The 15,625-nt window shown below is 50.2% G+C and overlaps 5 protein-coding genes across 5 annotated transcripts; 3 read left to right on the top strand and 2 right to left on the bottom strand.

The window, feature by feature from the left end:
- Nucleotides 1–447: 447 nt before the first annotated feature.
- On the bottom strand, nucleotides 448–2,574 carry N7481_012716 (cystathionine gamma-synthase; the record flags this gene model as incomplete). The annotated part of the gene is made up of 5 exons (XM_057271935.1): nucleotides 448–567; nucleotides 635–677; nucleotides 747–930; nucleotides 1,000–2,401; nucleotides 2,530–2,574. 5 exons carry the CDS (start codon nucleotides 2,572–2,574, stop codon nucleotides 448–450), a joined length of 1,794 nt encoding a protein of 597 aa, XP_057116123.1.
- A 276-nt stretch (nucleotides 2,575–2,850) lies between these two features.
- On the top strand, nucleotides 2,851–6,219 carry N7481_012715 (rRNA-processing protein UTP22; the record flags this gene model as incomplete). Its single annotated transcript, XM_057271934.1, has 1 exon — nucleotides 2,851–6,219. The coding sequence occupies one exon, from the start codon at nucleotides 2,851–2,853 to the stop codon at nucleotides 6,217–6,219; it is 3,369 nt and encodes a 1,122-aa protein (XP_057116122.1).
- Nucleotides 6,220–6,443: 224 nt separating this feature from the next.
- On the bottom strand, nucleotides 6,444–10,421 carry N7481_012714 (uncharacterized protein; the record flags this gene model as incomplete). Its single annotated transcript, XM_057271933.1, has 5 exons — nucleotides 6,444–6,633; nucleotides 6,697–8,653; nucleotides 8,682–9,682; nucleotides 9,732–9,880; nucleotides 9,948–10,421. The coding sequence occupies 5 exons, from the start codon at nucleotides 10,419–10,421 to the stop codon at nucleotides 6,444–6,446; spliced, it is 3,771 nt and encodes a 1,256-aa protein (XP_057116121.1).
- Nucleotides 10,422–11,296: 875 nt separating this feature from the next.
- N7481_012713 (ubiquitin C-terminal hydrolase 37) lies at nucleotides 11,297–12,899 on the top strand (the record flags this gene model as incomplete). The annotated part of the gene is made up of 6 exons (XM_057271932.1): nucleotides 11,297–11,425; nucleotides 11,484–11,578; nucleotides 11,677–11,776; nucleotides 11,843–12,024; nucleotides 12,104–12,279; nucleotides 12,352–12,899. The coding sequence occupies 6 exons, from the start codon at nucleotides 11,297–11,299 to the stop codon at nucleotides 12,897–12,899; spliced, it is 1,230 nt and encodes a 409-aa protein (XP_057116120.1).
- A 950-nt stretch (nucleotides 12,900–13,849) lies between these two features.
- On the top strand, nucleotides 13,850–15,506 carry N7481_012712 (putative oxysterol binding protein (Orp8); the record flags this gene model as incomplete). The annotated part of the gene is made up of 6 exons (XM_057271931.1): nucleotides 13,850–13,926; nucleotides 14,031–14,107; nucleotides 14,167–14,206; nucleotides 14,270–14,339; nucleotides 14,398–14,457; nucleotides 14,541–15,506. The coding sequence occupies 6 exons, from the start codon at nucleotides 13,850–13,852 to the stop codon at nucleotides 15,504–15,506; spliced, it is 1,290 nt and encodes a 429-aa protein (XP_057116119.1).
- Nucleotides 15,507–15,625: the final 119 nt, after the last annotated feature.

Genomic DNA, 15,625 nt, shown 5'->3' with positions numbered 1-15,625 from the left:
ACATATGGCATTATTTTCGGTGGACAATGTGCGCAGGCTCGTGGATTCCCTTTAGTATATTTTCGGCAGGATTGCTGGTGCTGGTTGCTATTTTGCTTTGATGACCTTACATAACTCAATATATGGAGCTGGCTATCCTTGAGTATACGTGCTTCTAAGAGCTTCGAGTTCTGAGTACTTGGTCGCCACATGATATTTAACAATGTTTGTACATATTATACCCTTGATTGTAACTGGAATTACATGATGATACAAGCAATAAACAAACTAGTACATACTAGTAAGTTGAAAAACCGCAAATTTTGGAACATTGTTGTGCTCCCTCGGTTCTGTCAAATTCTAGTAGGATACCCTGTACCTACTGATTCTATACTAAGTAGCTCAGAAATGGCATGAAGTGCCAGATTAATATTGTTGAATGCATATATAATTTTGGGATTGACAACTCTATTTCCGTGCCTTTTCCACCGCGTCCAGAGCAGTCTTGAACCTGGAGCGCAAGTCCGATATCTCCTCGAGTCCGACGCTGATTCTAACCAGGTCAGGGTCCACATTGAAAGATTTCGCCTGGAAATAGGAATTGCTTGTTAGTTTGAATCATTAAACAAAAGCATATTTGTGGAAGACTACATACCCAGTCCAATTCACCGTAGTGAGCCAGGAGAACGTAGGGGGAACTAGAGAACAGCACTCAGTCAGTATGTTCGGAACCGGATGTATATCCTTTGAAGAGATTTTAAACTTACGCAAGAGTGAAATTTGTGCCGAGACTCGGGCCCTTCAGGACCTCGAGGGTGTCGTAAAATGCAATTGCCTCGGCATTTGAGTGGAAAGTGACGGAGAAAAGCCCACCATAACCGCCGTGAGGGTTGCGCAGGCTATCATAAATAGGTCGTGTCGGGCTGTATTTGGGGTAATGGACTTCCTTGACTGTTGATGTGATTAGTATTACAACATGACATGAAATATAACAGAAAAAAAGGATCGAGAAATGCTTACTTAGTGGCGAATCCTTCAGCATGGCCGTAACGTTCTCGGAGGTACGATTGATCTTGTCGATTCTTGCCACAAAGTCCCGGCTGTTTCGCTCCAAGAAAACAGCATCCTCCGCCCAGTAAATATCTTCAAAGTTTCGATCATAAGTTTCTTTCAGGAGTTTGTAGTACTGCCCTTGAGGGTTAAGCACTGCACCTCCGCCCATGACGTTGCTGTCACCACTGAAAACCTTGGTAAGACTGCTGGCAACAATATCCGCATACCGAAGGACATTGATGTTGATGAAATTGCTGATGGTTTCGTCGACTACCACGGCAAAGTCGTATTTGTCACCCAGAGCACGAATGCGAATAAGGTCGGGAGTTCTCAAAAGAGGGTTTCCGGGAGCCTCAAGGAAAAGTCCAAGGAAGCGTTCGCCATTCTTTAGTCGCGCTTCCAGGTCATCTAGGTCCTCTGATGAACCATGACCATAGAACAAACAACCGGGTCCCCATTTCTGTAGGATTTTCAAGGTATCGGTATAAGGGAAACCATAGCAGATGCTTTTCAATTGGCCTCTAGAGGCCAGAAGTGTTTGATGAGCATTGAAGATGGCGCTCATCCCAGAAGGATATAGGTAAACGTCGTCCTCGGAGATACCAGCAACGCGACCTTCAGCCGAGTCCGCTTCAAGGGCCTCTGGCAGCTCGACATTGGCAGTTAGGACACCCGAGATGCGCTTTCTCACGGCAAGCTTGGCTTGGTTTGCAAGCATGGTGCTGAGGTTACGACCGAAGCGTTCCTCAATGAACTGAGCATAGTCCCGACCATCTTCCACGCCGTTAGCCAAGGGAGATGTCTCCGCGGGAGGACTACGCGTGATTCCAGTGATGGAGCCTCTTCCCTGGTATCTCCTAGGTCCCTTGCAGGGCCGTTGCGACAATGACTCGGCCGATGTGGAGGGGACCTTCTCTTCTACCAAGAATCCGTCCTCCAGAGCACGCAGACAAAACTCGCCTCGTCGGCTCGAAATTCCATTGCCAGAATGCTGCCACACTTGCTTAGAAATGGGAGCATGTTCCTTCGGGTATATAACGGCTGACAAGGAGGAAGTGACTGTTGATGGTCCGGCCTCGGCATGCGGGGAGGGAATAAAGTTCACGATGCGGACTTTGCGGGCGTCCTCGGCGGGCAGTTTGGAGAGGATGAACGATTGGCAAAGGAGGGCGGTTTTGACAGAGGGAAAAAGAGTCGCCGTTTCTGTTTCTGGGTTTCCGTGACGACGAACAATTTCTTGGGCGAGTTTCTGGATGCTGGGGTGCACGAAGAACCGGGGGTAGCCGCATACCATTTTACTGATAACCCAGTCTTCGCCTTCTTCGTAGCCGATGTTGGCCCTCCAGGTGGGTAGCGATACACTAACAGCCTATAATTTGGTTAATAATTCACCCAAGGTCTCACACTGAAGACGATTGGCCTCGCGACAACGAGAAATGGCCAATGCCGCTCCAAAGGTATAATGGAGGGGTTCATCGCGGGGTTTAGGAAACATACATGGTCAGTGTTCGGGGGGACCGTCCCTCCAAGTGCTTGAAGCATGGCAGAAAAAATCGATTAGAAAAGCTTCAAGAATGCCAACGGCAGAAGTAAAGAATGAAAATGATGTAGAGAGAGAAAGAGAAAGAGCAAAAAGTCGAGTCACATAACTAGATGCGACTTCGGCGCACCAGGCACGAGCACGAACACTGCATGACTCAGCGAGTGGGTCCCGCGATGCCCCAGTCCGTGTTATCGCCCGAATTTTTTTTTTGAGATATCAAGCTCTCCACTCACCACAGTCGCTGCTAGGTCAACCAGAATCGTGAAGTTGCCACAATGTCTTCACACACGGTGAAGCGACGGAAGATTAGCCCAGAACCGTCTGGTGCTCCTCAATCCGACACCAATCCTCAGACCGCCGCAACAACGACGACGACAGACTCAAAGGCAAAGAAGAGTGATCACACCTCTTCTGCCCGCCGCAATGACTTCTTGACGAAGGGCCTGTCAGGCAATAAAGGAAAGGATGAGCGATCCGCTGAGCTTGCAATGGCTAGTGGCCATTATAAGTCCAGCTTCTTCAAGCTGCAGATGGATGAGCTACTGACTGGCCTGAGACCGAACTACGACAAACAGATCTCCAAGTTACAGGACACTCTGCACAAATTGAAGGGCGCCATTGAAAATCTCCCCGAAAAAGCTCCCAAATCTGCTTCAGAAGCGGAGAAGGAGCTTCGCACTGTTTCCGGCGGAGTCGCAGTCCCCTGGCCCGAACCCCGACCTGCAAAAGATGCGAAATATACTATGTCCTACGCGAAACCATCAAACATAAACGTGATCGGAAGCTTTGCATTGAAGAATGGCACCAAAACTTCCGACCCTCGTCCAGTTGATTTGGCGGTGACTATGCCTAGCTCGATCTTCCAAGAAAAGGACTACGTCAACCATCGCTATTTCCACAAGAGGGCATACTATGTTGCATGCATCGCAGCCGGGATCCAGGACACCGCCAATGCCCTTGATTTGGAGGTCAAGTTTGGACACCAGGACGGAGACAGCCTTCGTCCTTTGATTCTATTGGAGCCTCGCCCTTCCACCAAAGGCAACAAATCGACATCATCGCGCCCCCAAATCCGAATTCTGACTGCAATCGATCCTACTCTATTTCCAATCACCCGGACACAGCCCGCGAAGTGCAACATCCGACAAGGCTCTTCCACCGACAATGCGGAAATTGGCGAGCCGACTCCATTCTACAACGCAAGTCTTCGATCCGAGGCCACAGTCTCCCTCTACCATAAACAGCTCCACCTGGCTTCTCAAAAATGCGAGTCATTCCGCGACGCTTGTATCCTGGGACGCACATGGTTGCAGCAACGGGGCTTCCACTCTCCATTCCAAAATGGAGGGTTCGGTGGTTTCGAGTGGGCCGCGCTCGTGTCTCTTCTGTTTGAAGGCGGTGGCCCTACTGGCCAACCAATTCTCATGCGTTCCTACAGCAGCTATCAAATCTTCAAGGCCGTTGTGCAATTCCTGGCTGGCCGAGACCTGACGACGCCTTTGCTATTGAACGCCACCGACATTCCTGTCTCTGGTAACGGTCCGGTACTGTACGATGGTAGCAGGGGATTGAACATCCTATACAAAATGACTTCCTGGTCCTATGCGTCCCTCCGCCATGAAGCCAGTGTCACTCTCAAGATGCTCAATGAATCCCGGGTGGACAATTTTGACCGAGTCTTCATTGTCAAGGTAGATGAGCCGGCTTTGAGGTTTGACCGTCTTATCTCCTTCCCCAAGTCATTCCATGGCGATACCCTTCAAGCTCTTCGCGAACAGAATGCGCTGTATACTGTTCTTTCAAGAGCCCTTGGGGATCGTGTCAAGCTCATCTCCTTGACGAGCCAGTCTGCTGGCACTTGGTCGGTCCGCTCAAAGGCACCGAACAAGAAAGCAAGCAATGAGCTTTCGGTGGGTCTTCTGCTCGACGCCGATAATGTCTCCCGCGTTGTCGACCATGGCCCTGCCGCCGAAGAGAAAGATGAAGCAGCATCATTCCGAGCTTTCTGGGGTAACAAGGCGGAGCTCCGACGATTCAAGGATGGCAGCATTTTAGAGAGTCTTGTGTGGTCTGATCAGCCTTCTGATGATTCCATTGTGCATCAAATCTTGGTCTGCGCCCTGAACCGCCATTTCCAGATTCCGGAAGATGATTTCCTGCTTACTGGTGATGAGTATGACGACCTACTCTATGACGAGGGCGACGAGATTGTCTCGTACCAAAACCCCACGTTCCAGTCTATCAAGGAGGCATTTAGTGAATTGGAGCAGTCAGTCCGAAGCATGGAGGAAGTTCCATTGGAAATTCGACACCTTGCCCCAGCCAGTCCACTTCTTCGGTATACTGCGCTTCGAGTACAAGGATCCGCAGCCAATGAACCGGCAGACGTTGTTCTTCAATTCGAAAGTTCATCACGCTGGCCCGATGACTTCGCTGCCATTCAAATGACGAAGGCAGCTTTCCTCATAAAAATCGGAGATTCTTTGAAGTCAACAGGTGCCGCATCCTCATGCCGCGTCGGCCTGGAGAACGAAACCAGCAAGATCCTGAACAGCGGATATCTTGATATCGTCCACTCTTCTGGATTCCTCTTCCGCCTTCGAATTCACCATGAGCGCGAACAAACCCTCCTCGAGCGCCAATTGAAAGACAAGACCATCAGCCCTCGGGAACGGGAAGAAGTTGCCCACGCTCTATTCTCTTACAAGAAGAACTTCATCCAAGCGCCCCGCTTGACCCAAGCGATTCGCAGTCTTTGCACTCGATTCCCATTACTCTCCCCAACTATCCGCCTGGTCAAGTTCTGGTTCCACTCCCACCTTTTCTCAGCGCACATCTGTGACGAATTGATCGAGCTCATCACGACCCGAGCTTTCACACAGCACTATCCCTGGAACAGCCCCTCAAGCATCATGACCGGATTCCTGCGGACATTGCATTTCCTTTCCCGCTGGGATTGGCAACACGAGGCTCTAATCATCGATCTTGCCGGTGATTTAACCTCCGAGATCACAGAGAAAATCCGCACCCGATTCAACGCATGGCGTAACATCGACCCGGCCATGAACACACTTGCCCTTTTCGTCGCATCCGACATCGACAGCGAAGGCGTGACCTGGACGCAATACGAAATGCCGCCCAAGGTCGTGGCAGGCCGAATGTCCGTTCTGTCGAAGGCGGCAATGGACTTGCTACGAAGCCAGGGCCACGAATTGGATGTACCCGATCTCTTCCAAACCTCCCTTGCGCCGTATGACTTTGTCATCAATCTGCGGTCGAAGATGTTGGGAGACCGCGCTGTATCCAAATTCAAGAACATTGCCGAGGCAGAGGTATCCGGTCGTGCGGGTAAGATGGCCATCGTCAAGGCATTCGTTCGTGACGTTCAGGCTTGCTACGGTTCAAGCCTGCTATTGTTCCACGGAGATACCAGTGCCGATGTCGTTGCTGGTATTTGGAACCCGCAGACGCTGAATCCTAAGAGTTGGAATCTTAAGACTGCCTACTCGACTGCACCCGCGCCGGGCAATGATTCTACACAGCAGGATCGCGTTGTGATTAACCAGTCTGCGATTTTGAACGAAATTGCCAGACTTGGTGAAGGACTTGTTGATACGATAGAGAGCGGCAAAGTTGGAGCATAGATGTGAAAAACATAGTGTTTTGTGGGGATTTTAAATGTCGAATTATTAAATTTTTATCTTATTGGCGAAAAATGTACATTACCTGCTAGCGCCACTGCAATGCAACCTCATCTTTATCAAATAGACAGAACAGACACAAACCCCTCCGGTAGAGAACCACCGTAACAAAATATTGCGTGAAAAAAAAACAACAGAAATCATTTTACATTCTTCATGAATTATCCTCATCCCCGATCCGATTTACCCGTCGGGACCTGCGAGGAGAAGGAACAGAACTTATCCTTAATTGCGACGACTTCATAAGTTCCCTCGTCGGAGGTTTTGACAGTCTTGATATTCTCGTAGGAAATGTCGTGCTTGATATCGAGGATCTCGGACTTCTTTCCCTTGCGAGCGTTGGAGCTTCGAATATAACTAGGATTCAGAAAAGAGATTAGTATCTTGAATGGTGGGTAGGAGAGCGATAGAAATACTCACGTGAATTCAAATGGCGGCGTTCCCCAGAACTCAAAGTGAAGCTCAGCTTCTCCACCTTCATGGATATCCACAACAGAGAGCTGGCCCTTGCTGATGCGCACGCTTGGCATCTCGTGAATGGTCTTGGTGATGTCCTTGTGTGCTTTGCACTTGCCACTGGCCCCGTCACCGACAGCAGTGATGGTAAAGTCACCAGCGCGTTCAGCTATACGACGGAAGTCCGTATTGTGTGAGGTAGCTTTGCGCTGCGCACCATTGAAAGTGTAGAACACTTCAAAGGGTGCGTGTCCGGATAGAGCGAACGAAAGTCGCTCACCGACACAGTAGTCAACCTTGGACTCGAGCGGGATGATGGTCGGCACATCTGAGACGGCCACGCGGACATTTGAAGTATCAAATTCAGTGGTGCGTTGGCAACCCCGGGAGTCGCGGACTTTGTGGATGCTGACGACATGTTGGCCAAGGTCCAGGTGACGTCGAGGGATGGGGAGGTTGTGGCGGTGCGAGGGAATCTTCGGAATGGTGACAATCTCTGGCTTGGCGTTTGAGTGGTGTTTGATTGTGATCTCCAAGGAAAATGGAGGTAGGCCTTCCAATGTGATTGGAATTGTCTCTTCGCCGGTTGCGTCTTCTTTACAGAATCCATAGATGTGTCCAGGAGAGTCAAACTTGGCGGATGGTAGTGTGTTCACTCGCTGGGTAACCTCGAGGATATCTTGCTTTGAATCATGATCGTAAAGGTTGTCACCGACCTTGGCAAATTTGTAGCTGTATGAGCCGGGCTCGGAGGTATCCATCTCCATCGAGACTACGTTTAGAGCTGTATTCAAATTGCGGGAGCGAACAGATGATGACCCGCGGTCTGTTTTGCGTCGCTGTTCATACTGAAGGGCAAATGGAGGATTACCGGAGAGGCGTAGCTCGAGGCTGTCATCATCACCTTGGCAGACCTCCGGCTTCACATACTGGTTCGCAACGGGCGAACTATCCACAGCGGTAATTCGTGGTCGCGGGATCCAAGACACGTCAAAATTATTAGCGGACTGATCCACCGAGCCGGGGCACGACTTATCAAAGACCTCCACAAGCTCATAAACACCGTCATTTTTGACGGAGAGAAGAGCGTTGCTGTCCCAGAAGACTTGGTCCAGAATTGAATCGCCGGAATTGGTATTCCGGTATTTCACTGTCCACGGCTTTTCACCGCTAAGTCTCAATGGGATGTTGATCTTCGAGCCTTGCAGAGCAGTGATGCTCCTCTGCTTTTCAATTTGACCAAACGCAGCATGTGGAGGCTTCGACCGGGCATCAATTCTGATATTTTCCTTGAGTGTCCGTTTGCACTTTGACTTGTCCTTGACATTAGTCAATGCCAGAACATATTCACCGCCATTTACCAACTTGTCGGTTGTGATAGTGGCCACCTCGGTCTCAGACTCCAGTGTATGCTTCGTTCTCTTGCCATTGTTGAGGAGTTCGTATTGAAGAGTCCACGGAGCTTCGCCCAAGAATGCTACATCCACGGAGACAGATTCACCGAAGCATGCCTTCTTCACGCTTCCTTGGCCACGGAAGTGCGCCGAGGCTGGTGGCTTGACATCCTGTTCGAGAACAGGCACTTTGTCCCTGAGCGAGCGAGGGGAGTAGATAGAATCCTCGATATCGATGAAACGGTATCTATAAAAGCCTGCCTCTGACGGTGTAAGGTCCAATTGGGTTCGGAGTCCATCGATCCTTTGAGTTTTGGTAACTGTACCACCCCGATGAACAGAGCTTTCGATGCTATAGCGAAGACGGAAAGGCGGCGATCCAGTCAGATCCAGATCCACGAGGAGACCAATGGCATTGTTAGCGCATCGGTCAAACACCTTCTCTGCCTTAACGGACAATTCGGGCTCGGGGGGGATTAAGCAAGTAGCAAGATGCGGGCTCGAGAACCTCTCCCGGGCAGTATTGACTGGCAACCGATTGCAATGAATACCAACCAGATTCTTTAATTGGCGACTTCTGATCCAGATTCTTCAACGCGAGGATTTTGGCACTATCTGGATCTCTCTGGCTTTGAGAAGGATCGGAATTATGGAAAGAGTACGCCACGGTGAATGGGCCATCATTAGCGTACCCAATTCCAACATTTTGGAAGTTGAGGGGCAGATTGACGCTGTCTCCATGGGCGACCTCCAAAGGACGCTGATCATCACAGCCCGACAAGGACACACGCGGACGTTCGTGAATGGAGAACTGATGCCATTGCGAAGGTGATTTAGAAGATGGTTGATCACCTTCCTCGAAGAGGGTAGAGTAATTTGCAACATTGCCTGCGGCATCGTGGACCTCCTCGATGGCGTAAAACCATTCTCCACCAACGTTCAAAGACTCGTTCAGGGGGACGTCGATTCTTTGGCTTTGAGCCCATGAAATATCTGGCTGCTTGATACTGAAGAGAGCGCCGGTCGATCTTTGACTCAATAATGGGGATCGTAGATTATCTGGCTGGATATTTTGGAATGAATATCCACGATCGAGCTGATTGACCTGTCGACTATACTTGATCTTCAGTGGAGGCGTGCCTTCAACTTCGAGCACCAGATTCGACAACTCTCCCTTGCATTTGTTCGTATGGGAGTTTTTGATTAGTGCCCGAGGACAGGATACCACCAAAGCATCTGATATCCGCGTGCGAACATCAAGCTCTGATTTATCTACAACTCTCTGGAGACGATAGATACCGGTTTTGCGCACGGGAATGAGGAGATCTCGGTGGGGGACTGTGTCCACAGTGGAATGTCTCTTCTCGGCCTGGCGTTTGAGTTGTTTCAACTGTTTAGCTGGGACTGTGAGGGTCTCGTTCTCGCCTGTGTGGAGATCAAGTCGCAAGATTTCGATGAGAATCGGGTCAGTTTGGTTGACGCGGATGGGGAGATCAATGGTGGTCTTCTGGGAGTCGAGACAAAGTGGCTCGCGCTCGGGATTGAGAACAGCAGATCTAAAAAGGTCAACGAGAGCCAACCCTTTTTTTTTGGAGCAAAGCTTACCCTTCTGGCAAAATGTGCACGATTTGTTTTCCCAGAATCAACGAAGCATTATGAATGATGTCACCCGGCTTGACCTTTCGTTCGGAAATTGAAAGCTCGCGGTCGTAAGCGACTTTGACCAGACCTGCAAACCATGCGCCAATGGGTAGCTAAAACAATTCGATTAGTCTTCATCCTCTCCATCCCGTACCAGCCGGAAATCAGAAGTAAACTCACTGGAATGCGGAACATCAGAAAGACATTACCAACGACATGCAGCAAAAGCAGTGCCAGCGTTGTCGGGAAAGCCCATTCTAGCCAGGGAATGCGCAAGGCCTGAAGACCAAAGAGGAAAACTCCATCGAATGTAACCCATTTCAAGAATAACCAAGTCGAGTCCAGCTCGTCAGATGCGGTCCAAGACTCATATACACGCCATAGGTTGAGCACAAGGTAGAAAGCCACCACATAGAGCCGTTGTGAAGGGCCATCGATTAGATTGACCGGGACGAGCGGGTTGCTGGTGTTCTGGGGCGGTTTCGGCGGCGATACCTTTGCGGGTGATTTGGCAGACGACCTCACAGCAGGCGTATCGCGCCCATCGCGAAAAGGCTGAGACCGAGAAGGTGTTTCAAACAGCTTCTTTCTGTTCCTTGGGAGGGTCTGAGGCGTCTGCGGAAAAGCAGACTGAAGGCGGGGAGTACCGTTCATGGCATGCTGCGATCACCAGGGTCCAGCTTGGTTGAGAAGTGATTTCCCACGCAAGGAAGGAATACCAGGGCGCGACGGTCACTGGTCTGGCGGCGACAAGAGGGCGCAAATCGGGTTGGGCGACGATTGAATGTGGATCACCAAGCAGTTGGGGGAGATGGGGGGTTGGAAAAACAGAAACAAAAAAGTGATTGTGACCGAGACGCGGGAAGCGCGTCGGAGGAAGCTCGGTCCACCGCCAACATGCCTCTATACAACGACCGCAGTGGATGGGGTTTTGGGGAAAGAATTTCAAAGAAATGTCATTTTTGATATTGAGAGAGAATACAAACTTATCTCAAGTATTGAGCAGACTCATATACTATTTTAGCTACTTTATTATGGCTATGGGAGAATACTGATAGCTCTGGGGAACTCAAAGCGGTGTAAGCTCACCTATCCAGGCATTGTACTGGCTAAGAAATATATACAACCGGCAGTAAACTTGGATATGAGATATTAGGCAGCATTGAGGACTGAAGGGGTACATAGGATACTAGTTCAATTTATATTGACTAGCGATAGACCTGCATCATGTCTACATTCGAACTTGGTCTCTACATTTTATATCACATCACACACACACAACAAATAAACTATATTCTGGACGAGAGTTCTACTCCCATATTAGGCAGAATGCAAGGCGGTCAGCCATTTGAGACGTAGCTTTCGGAGTGATTGTATCTAGTCCTACATACATACCCAATTTCAACATTTTCTACAATTTTCTTTTTCACATCCTTTTTCCTCTGCTTCCTTCTCTCCTACGAAAAGGGCCCCTTCCGCCTCTATCACCGCAATTCCCTTTCATGAAAACAGCTTGAATCGTTCTTATCATGGGACCACCCTCTAAACGACAACGCCGGTCCAACTCGACTGAGTGCTCAAGTGATAATATCTGCCAGCCGGCAACACACCTCGAGAAAGACAGCTGGAATGGATTTTGCGAGATTGAGTCGGAACCGGTCAGACTGTTTTGGTCTCAAGTACGGCCTAACCCAATCAACTAATCTCCTTCCTCAGGCCTTATTCAATGTGATGCTTCGAGAATTCGGCGTGAAAGGCGTCAAAGTTCAGGAAGTGGTATCTCTCGATGAAGAGTTGATGGTTTTTTTAAAGTGAGAACTGAGAACTGAGAAATGAGAACTGAGAACTCCATGCCCGCTCCGATAAAACATCAAAGCATACGGAACTGACTTGATGCCCGGGGACACAGCCAACCTATCTACGGCCTGATCTTCCTCTTCCGCTGGCGGGAGGACGATGCCGAGAAGCAAGAAGCGTCATGTCCGGATGGACTTTGGTTTGCCAACCAGGTATGATTACAAAGGAAAAACAAGACTTTTCTTTTTGGGAGATTGGCTGACCATTGCCAATGCCAGACGGCAAGCAACGCATGTGCCAGTGTGGCCCTCCTGAATATCGTCAACAACATTCCCGACGTTGACCTTGGAGAGAACCTGCAACAGTTCAAAGAGTTCACAATGCCCTTTACCCCGGCACTCCGGGGCGATGCAATTAACAACTTCGAGTTTGTCAAGAGGGTACATAATTCGTTCGCACGGTACGCTAAGCATAGTCTTCATACTACCTATTACATAAAACTTTTCCGGGCTAATTCCGAGTGACGATGCACATTATAGGAAGATGGACATTTTGAACTCTGATCTACAATTGAAAGGAGAAGCTACCTCTTCAAAGCGTTCCCAGAAGCAGATATCCGGCGACGAGGATGCCACATTCCATTTTATCGCATTTATGCCGGCCATGGGCCAGGTCTGGAAGTTAGATGGGCTGGAACGACAGCCCCAAGCCATCGGTTAGTTCTTTCCTTTTCGTTATCTTGGGCTGGGAATACAGTTAGCAAGCTGACCCCTTTCCTTATTCACAGGCGAGTGTTCTGGGGACGAGGATTGGCTCGAGTTGGCAAGGCCCAACATTCTCGATCGAATGGCTGCATACGAGGAGGAACAGATTGAATTTTCGATTTTGGGATTAGTTCGAGACCCCCTTCCAGGTCTTATCCAAGAGTTGGCAGTCAATGTCCGAAGTCTCGAAGTCGTCAATGAGCGCCTTATGACCAGTGGCGTAACCGATGCCGGGGCCGATTCGAGCATGGAGACGTCTCAGTCGCTTGAAGCACTGCAGGAAACAGTGCTCGACCCAGAGCCATTCTTTGGACTCACACGAGCGATGATCGACGAAGCTGTCATTCCAGAGGCATTATCGGAGGAAGGCTCACCGTCTTCCCTCATAGAAAAGCGGGACGAACTCCGCAACGCGCAAACCGCGCTGCGCGGTCGGGTTCGCGAGGAGCAGGAGGCACAAGATGCAGATGACGACCATGCGACCGGACGACGATATGACTATGGACCAGCGATACGTACATGGTTACGCTGCTTGGCACGCAAGCAGGAGTTAGCAAAACTATTGTCGTGACTGTGGTGAAGTTCGTGGGCCCAGAGGCGGCCGCGATTGGCCAGCCAAGCAACGAAGTATAACGAGTGACCTTGCCCGATGCCGCGAGGCGCTTCGAACTCTCCTCGTGCTTGGAGCAACAAGCTTTCTCGTCAGTAGGAATGTTAGTCCTGTATCTAGGAGGGAAAAAGCAAAGAAAGATCATTAGTTGGACTAGTTGGACTAGTTGGATCATGAATGCACCAGAATATTAATAATAAATAATCACTATTTATGGAATAGACTAACCTGTGATAACCTCGGAGCTATTTCCATTGCTATAGCTAACGAGTAGGATACGAGTAGCATAGTATTCCCATGACTGCTGGCATGTACTCACTACTTTGAAACGCATACCAGCAGTCACGGGAATATTATAACTACCTAACTACCTATAAGAAACTCGTAATACTAAGTAATACTGGTTTATCTCCACTTTCATTTCCACTCGCACTCGCACTCCCACTCCTCTTCCCGTCGCCACGGCGTCATCCGCCCAGTCCACCAGATCCAAAGGGTTACTAGGGTCAAAGGGCCCCTCCCAGTTGGCTAAGACCCTTCGGTACTGGCCCCCCGCCTAAATTCAACTAAATTTCATCAAATCCCACTTCTTCCCACCTTTTCCTACCTTGTTTCAGTTATTCCTAGTAAACCCCCCCACTGGGCAAAAAAACAGCACGTCACCGCCTCCGCTTGGATTTCCCCAACTCTCGGCGCTTCCACATCCTTTGTTGGTACTTTGCTTTGCTTTGCTGGATTAATTCACTGGGTGATTCGAGCGCGCTTCTTCTGTTTGCAAGGGCCATCTGCCCGCGAGTCCTCTATTTCCTTCACTTTCTGCCCGGTGCACAAAGCTATTTCGTCTCGGAAATACCGAACCTACCTACATCCCCCCCCCCATTTCAATCTCCCGCCACCTGGATACCGACACCATGTCGTCCGCCCCCGTGGTCGAGAAGACCCCTGACGATTCTTCCAAGCTGAAGACGTTCCTGTCTATCCTGCGCAAGTATGACTAGCCTCATTCTGTCCTACTCCCGGGAGGAAAATTCCCCCGTCCCGTCCCCTCGGGGCACTACTGATGCAGTGGCTGATGATGCAACATTGAAATAGGTTCGTGGGTGTGACAGATATCGCCTCTGTTCGTTTCTCGTTGCCGGCGCAACTCCTCGAGCCCCGACCTAATCTAGGTAGGTTTGACACAAGTGTGACATTGTCTGGGAAAGTGCGGGCTGACAAGGCGCTTCAGAATACTGGAATTACCTGGATCGACCGGAGACCTTTGCGAGGTCAGGACTACCGAGGCCCATTTATGCGCTGTCGACTCATGTGTGCTGACCCGAGAGCTACAGCATTGGCAAATCCGACGATGAGCTAGGACGAATGCTCGAAGTGTTGCGATTTTGGTTTACAAAGGATCTGGTACATTACCTTGGAACTCTCCCCACCCCGCGGGAATTTGTGCTGAGTGTTGGAACAGAAATACATCAAGGGAAAACCGTGCAAGCCATATAACTCGACTCTGGGTGAATTCTTCCGCGTAAGTCAAGTCCTGATGAGCGCAGCGAAGAACCGACCAGGCGAACAGGGGCGCTAATCAAACCGTTTTGTCTCGAATAATAGTGCAGCTGGGAGGTCCCGGACTTCGTCCCGGAGGAGGCCAATCTCCCTGGCGTCGAAGTCAGCAGCGACAGCAACAGCAACAGCAACGGCACCTCGGACAAAGATGACAAGGAAAAAGTCAAGATCTCCTATCTGACCGAACAGACATCCCACCACCCCCCCGTCTCAGCCTTCTACATCGACTGCGCCGAACGCGGCGTCACAGCCCGCGGCTTCGACCAACTCAGCGCAAAGTTCACCGGCACAAGTATCCGCGTCAGCCCCGGCCAGCATAACCTGGGCATATTCGTCAACCTCGAGAAGAGAGATAATGAAGAATACCAATTGACCCACCCCCACGCACATCTCGGCGGTCTACTACGCGGCGCGCTCTCAGTCACAGTGACCGATACATGCTACATGACCTGTCCCAAGACACGCATGAAGGCGATCCTGCAGTACATGGAAGAAGGCTGGATAGGTCGCACGCAAAACCGACTCGAGGGAGTGATCTTCCGCTACGACCCTGACAACGATAACATCACCAGGACGAAAGACGTGAAGGAAAGCGACGTTCTTGCCCGAATCAGCGGGTCCTGGCATGGCAAGATCTACTACACTCCGACAGGATCCAAGGAGCCCATTCTCCTAATAGATATCTCGCCCCTCTTCCCCGCGGAGAAGAATGTCCCCCCTTCCGAGACACAGTTATCCAACGAGTCACTGAAGTTCTGGTCCGAGGTCACCGATGCCATTGTCGGCAAGCAGTTCACCGAGGCTACCAGGCTGAAGCAGGATATTGAGGAGCGTCAGCGCGCGCGCGCTACTGAGCGTAAGGAACAAGATGTCGAATGGAAGCCGCGCTTTTTCACCGGCGCGGTGACCCCGCTGGGTAAGCCTGAATTGACCGAGGACGGACAGAAAGTCCTCGAGGGAATTCGGTCTGGGAATTATGCGCTGGACGAAAGTGAAGTGCAGGGGGCATAGGCATAGGCATAAAGTCAAGGTCTTACCCCTAATTGTCGTGAATTCCTCTTTTGGGTTGAATCCATGTGGCCGTATCTGGTATGCGACCAATTTTTCAACACGGCGTCTTATCTATGGTT

Source organism: Penicillium waksmanii (genome assembly GCF_028829765.1).
Source record: "Penicillium waksmanii strain IBT 27052 chromosome Unknown utg000010l:1.0-3698451.0:1.0-3701458.0, whole genome shotgun sequence".
Taxonomy (NCBI): Eukaryota; Fungi; Ascomycota; class Eurotiomycetes; order Eurotiales; family Aspergillaceae; genus Penicillium; species Penicillium waksmanii.
The sequence above is the reverse complement of the archived record's forward strand: the minus strand, read 5'-3'. Positions and strand labels throughout refer to the sequence as shown.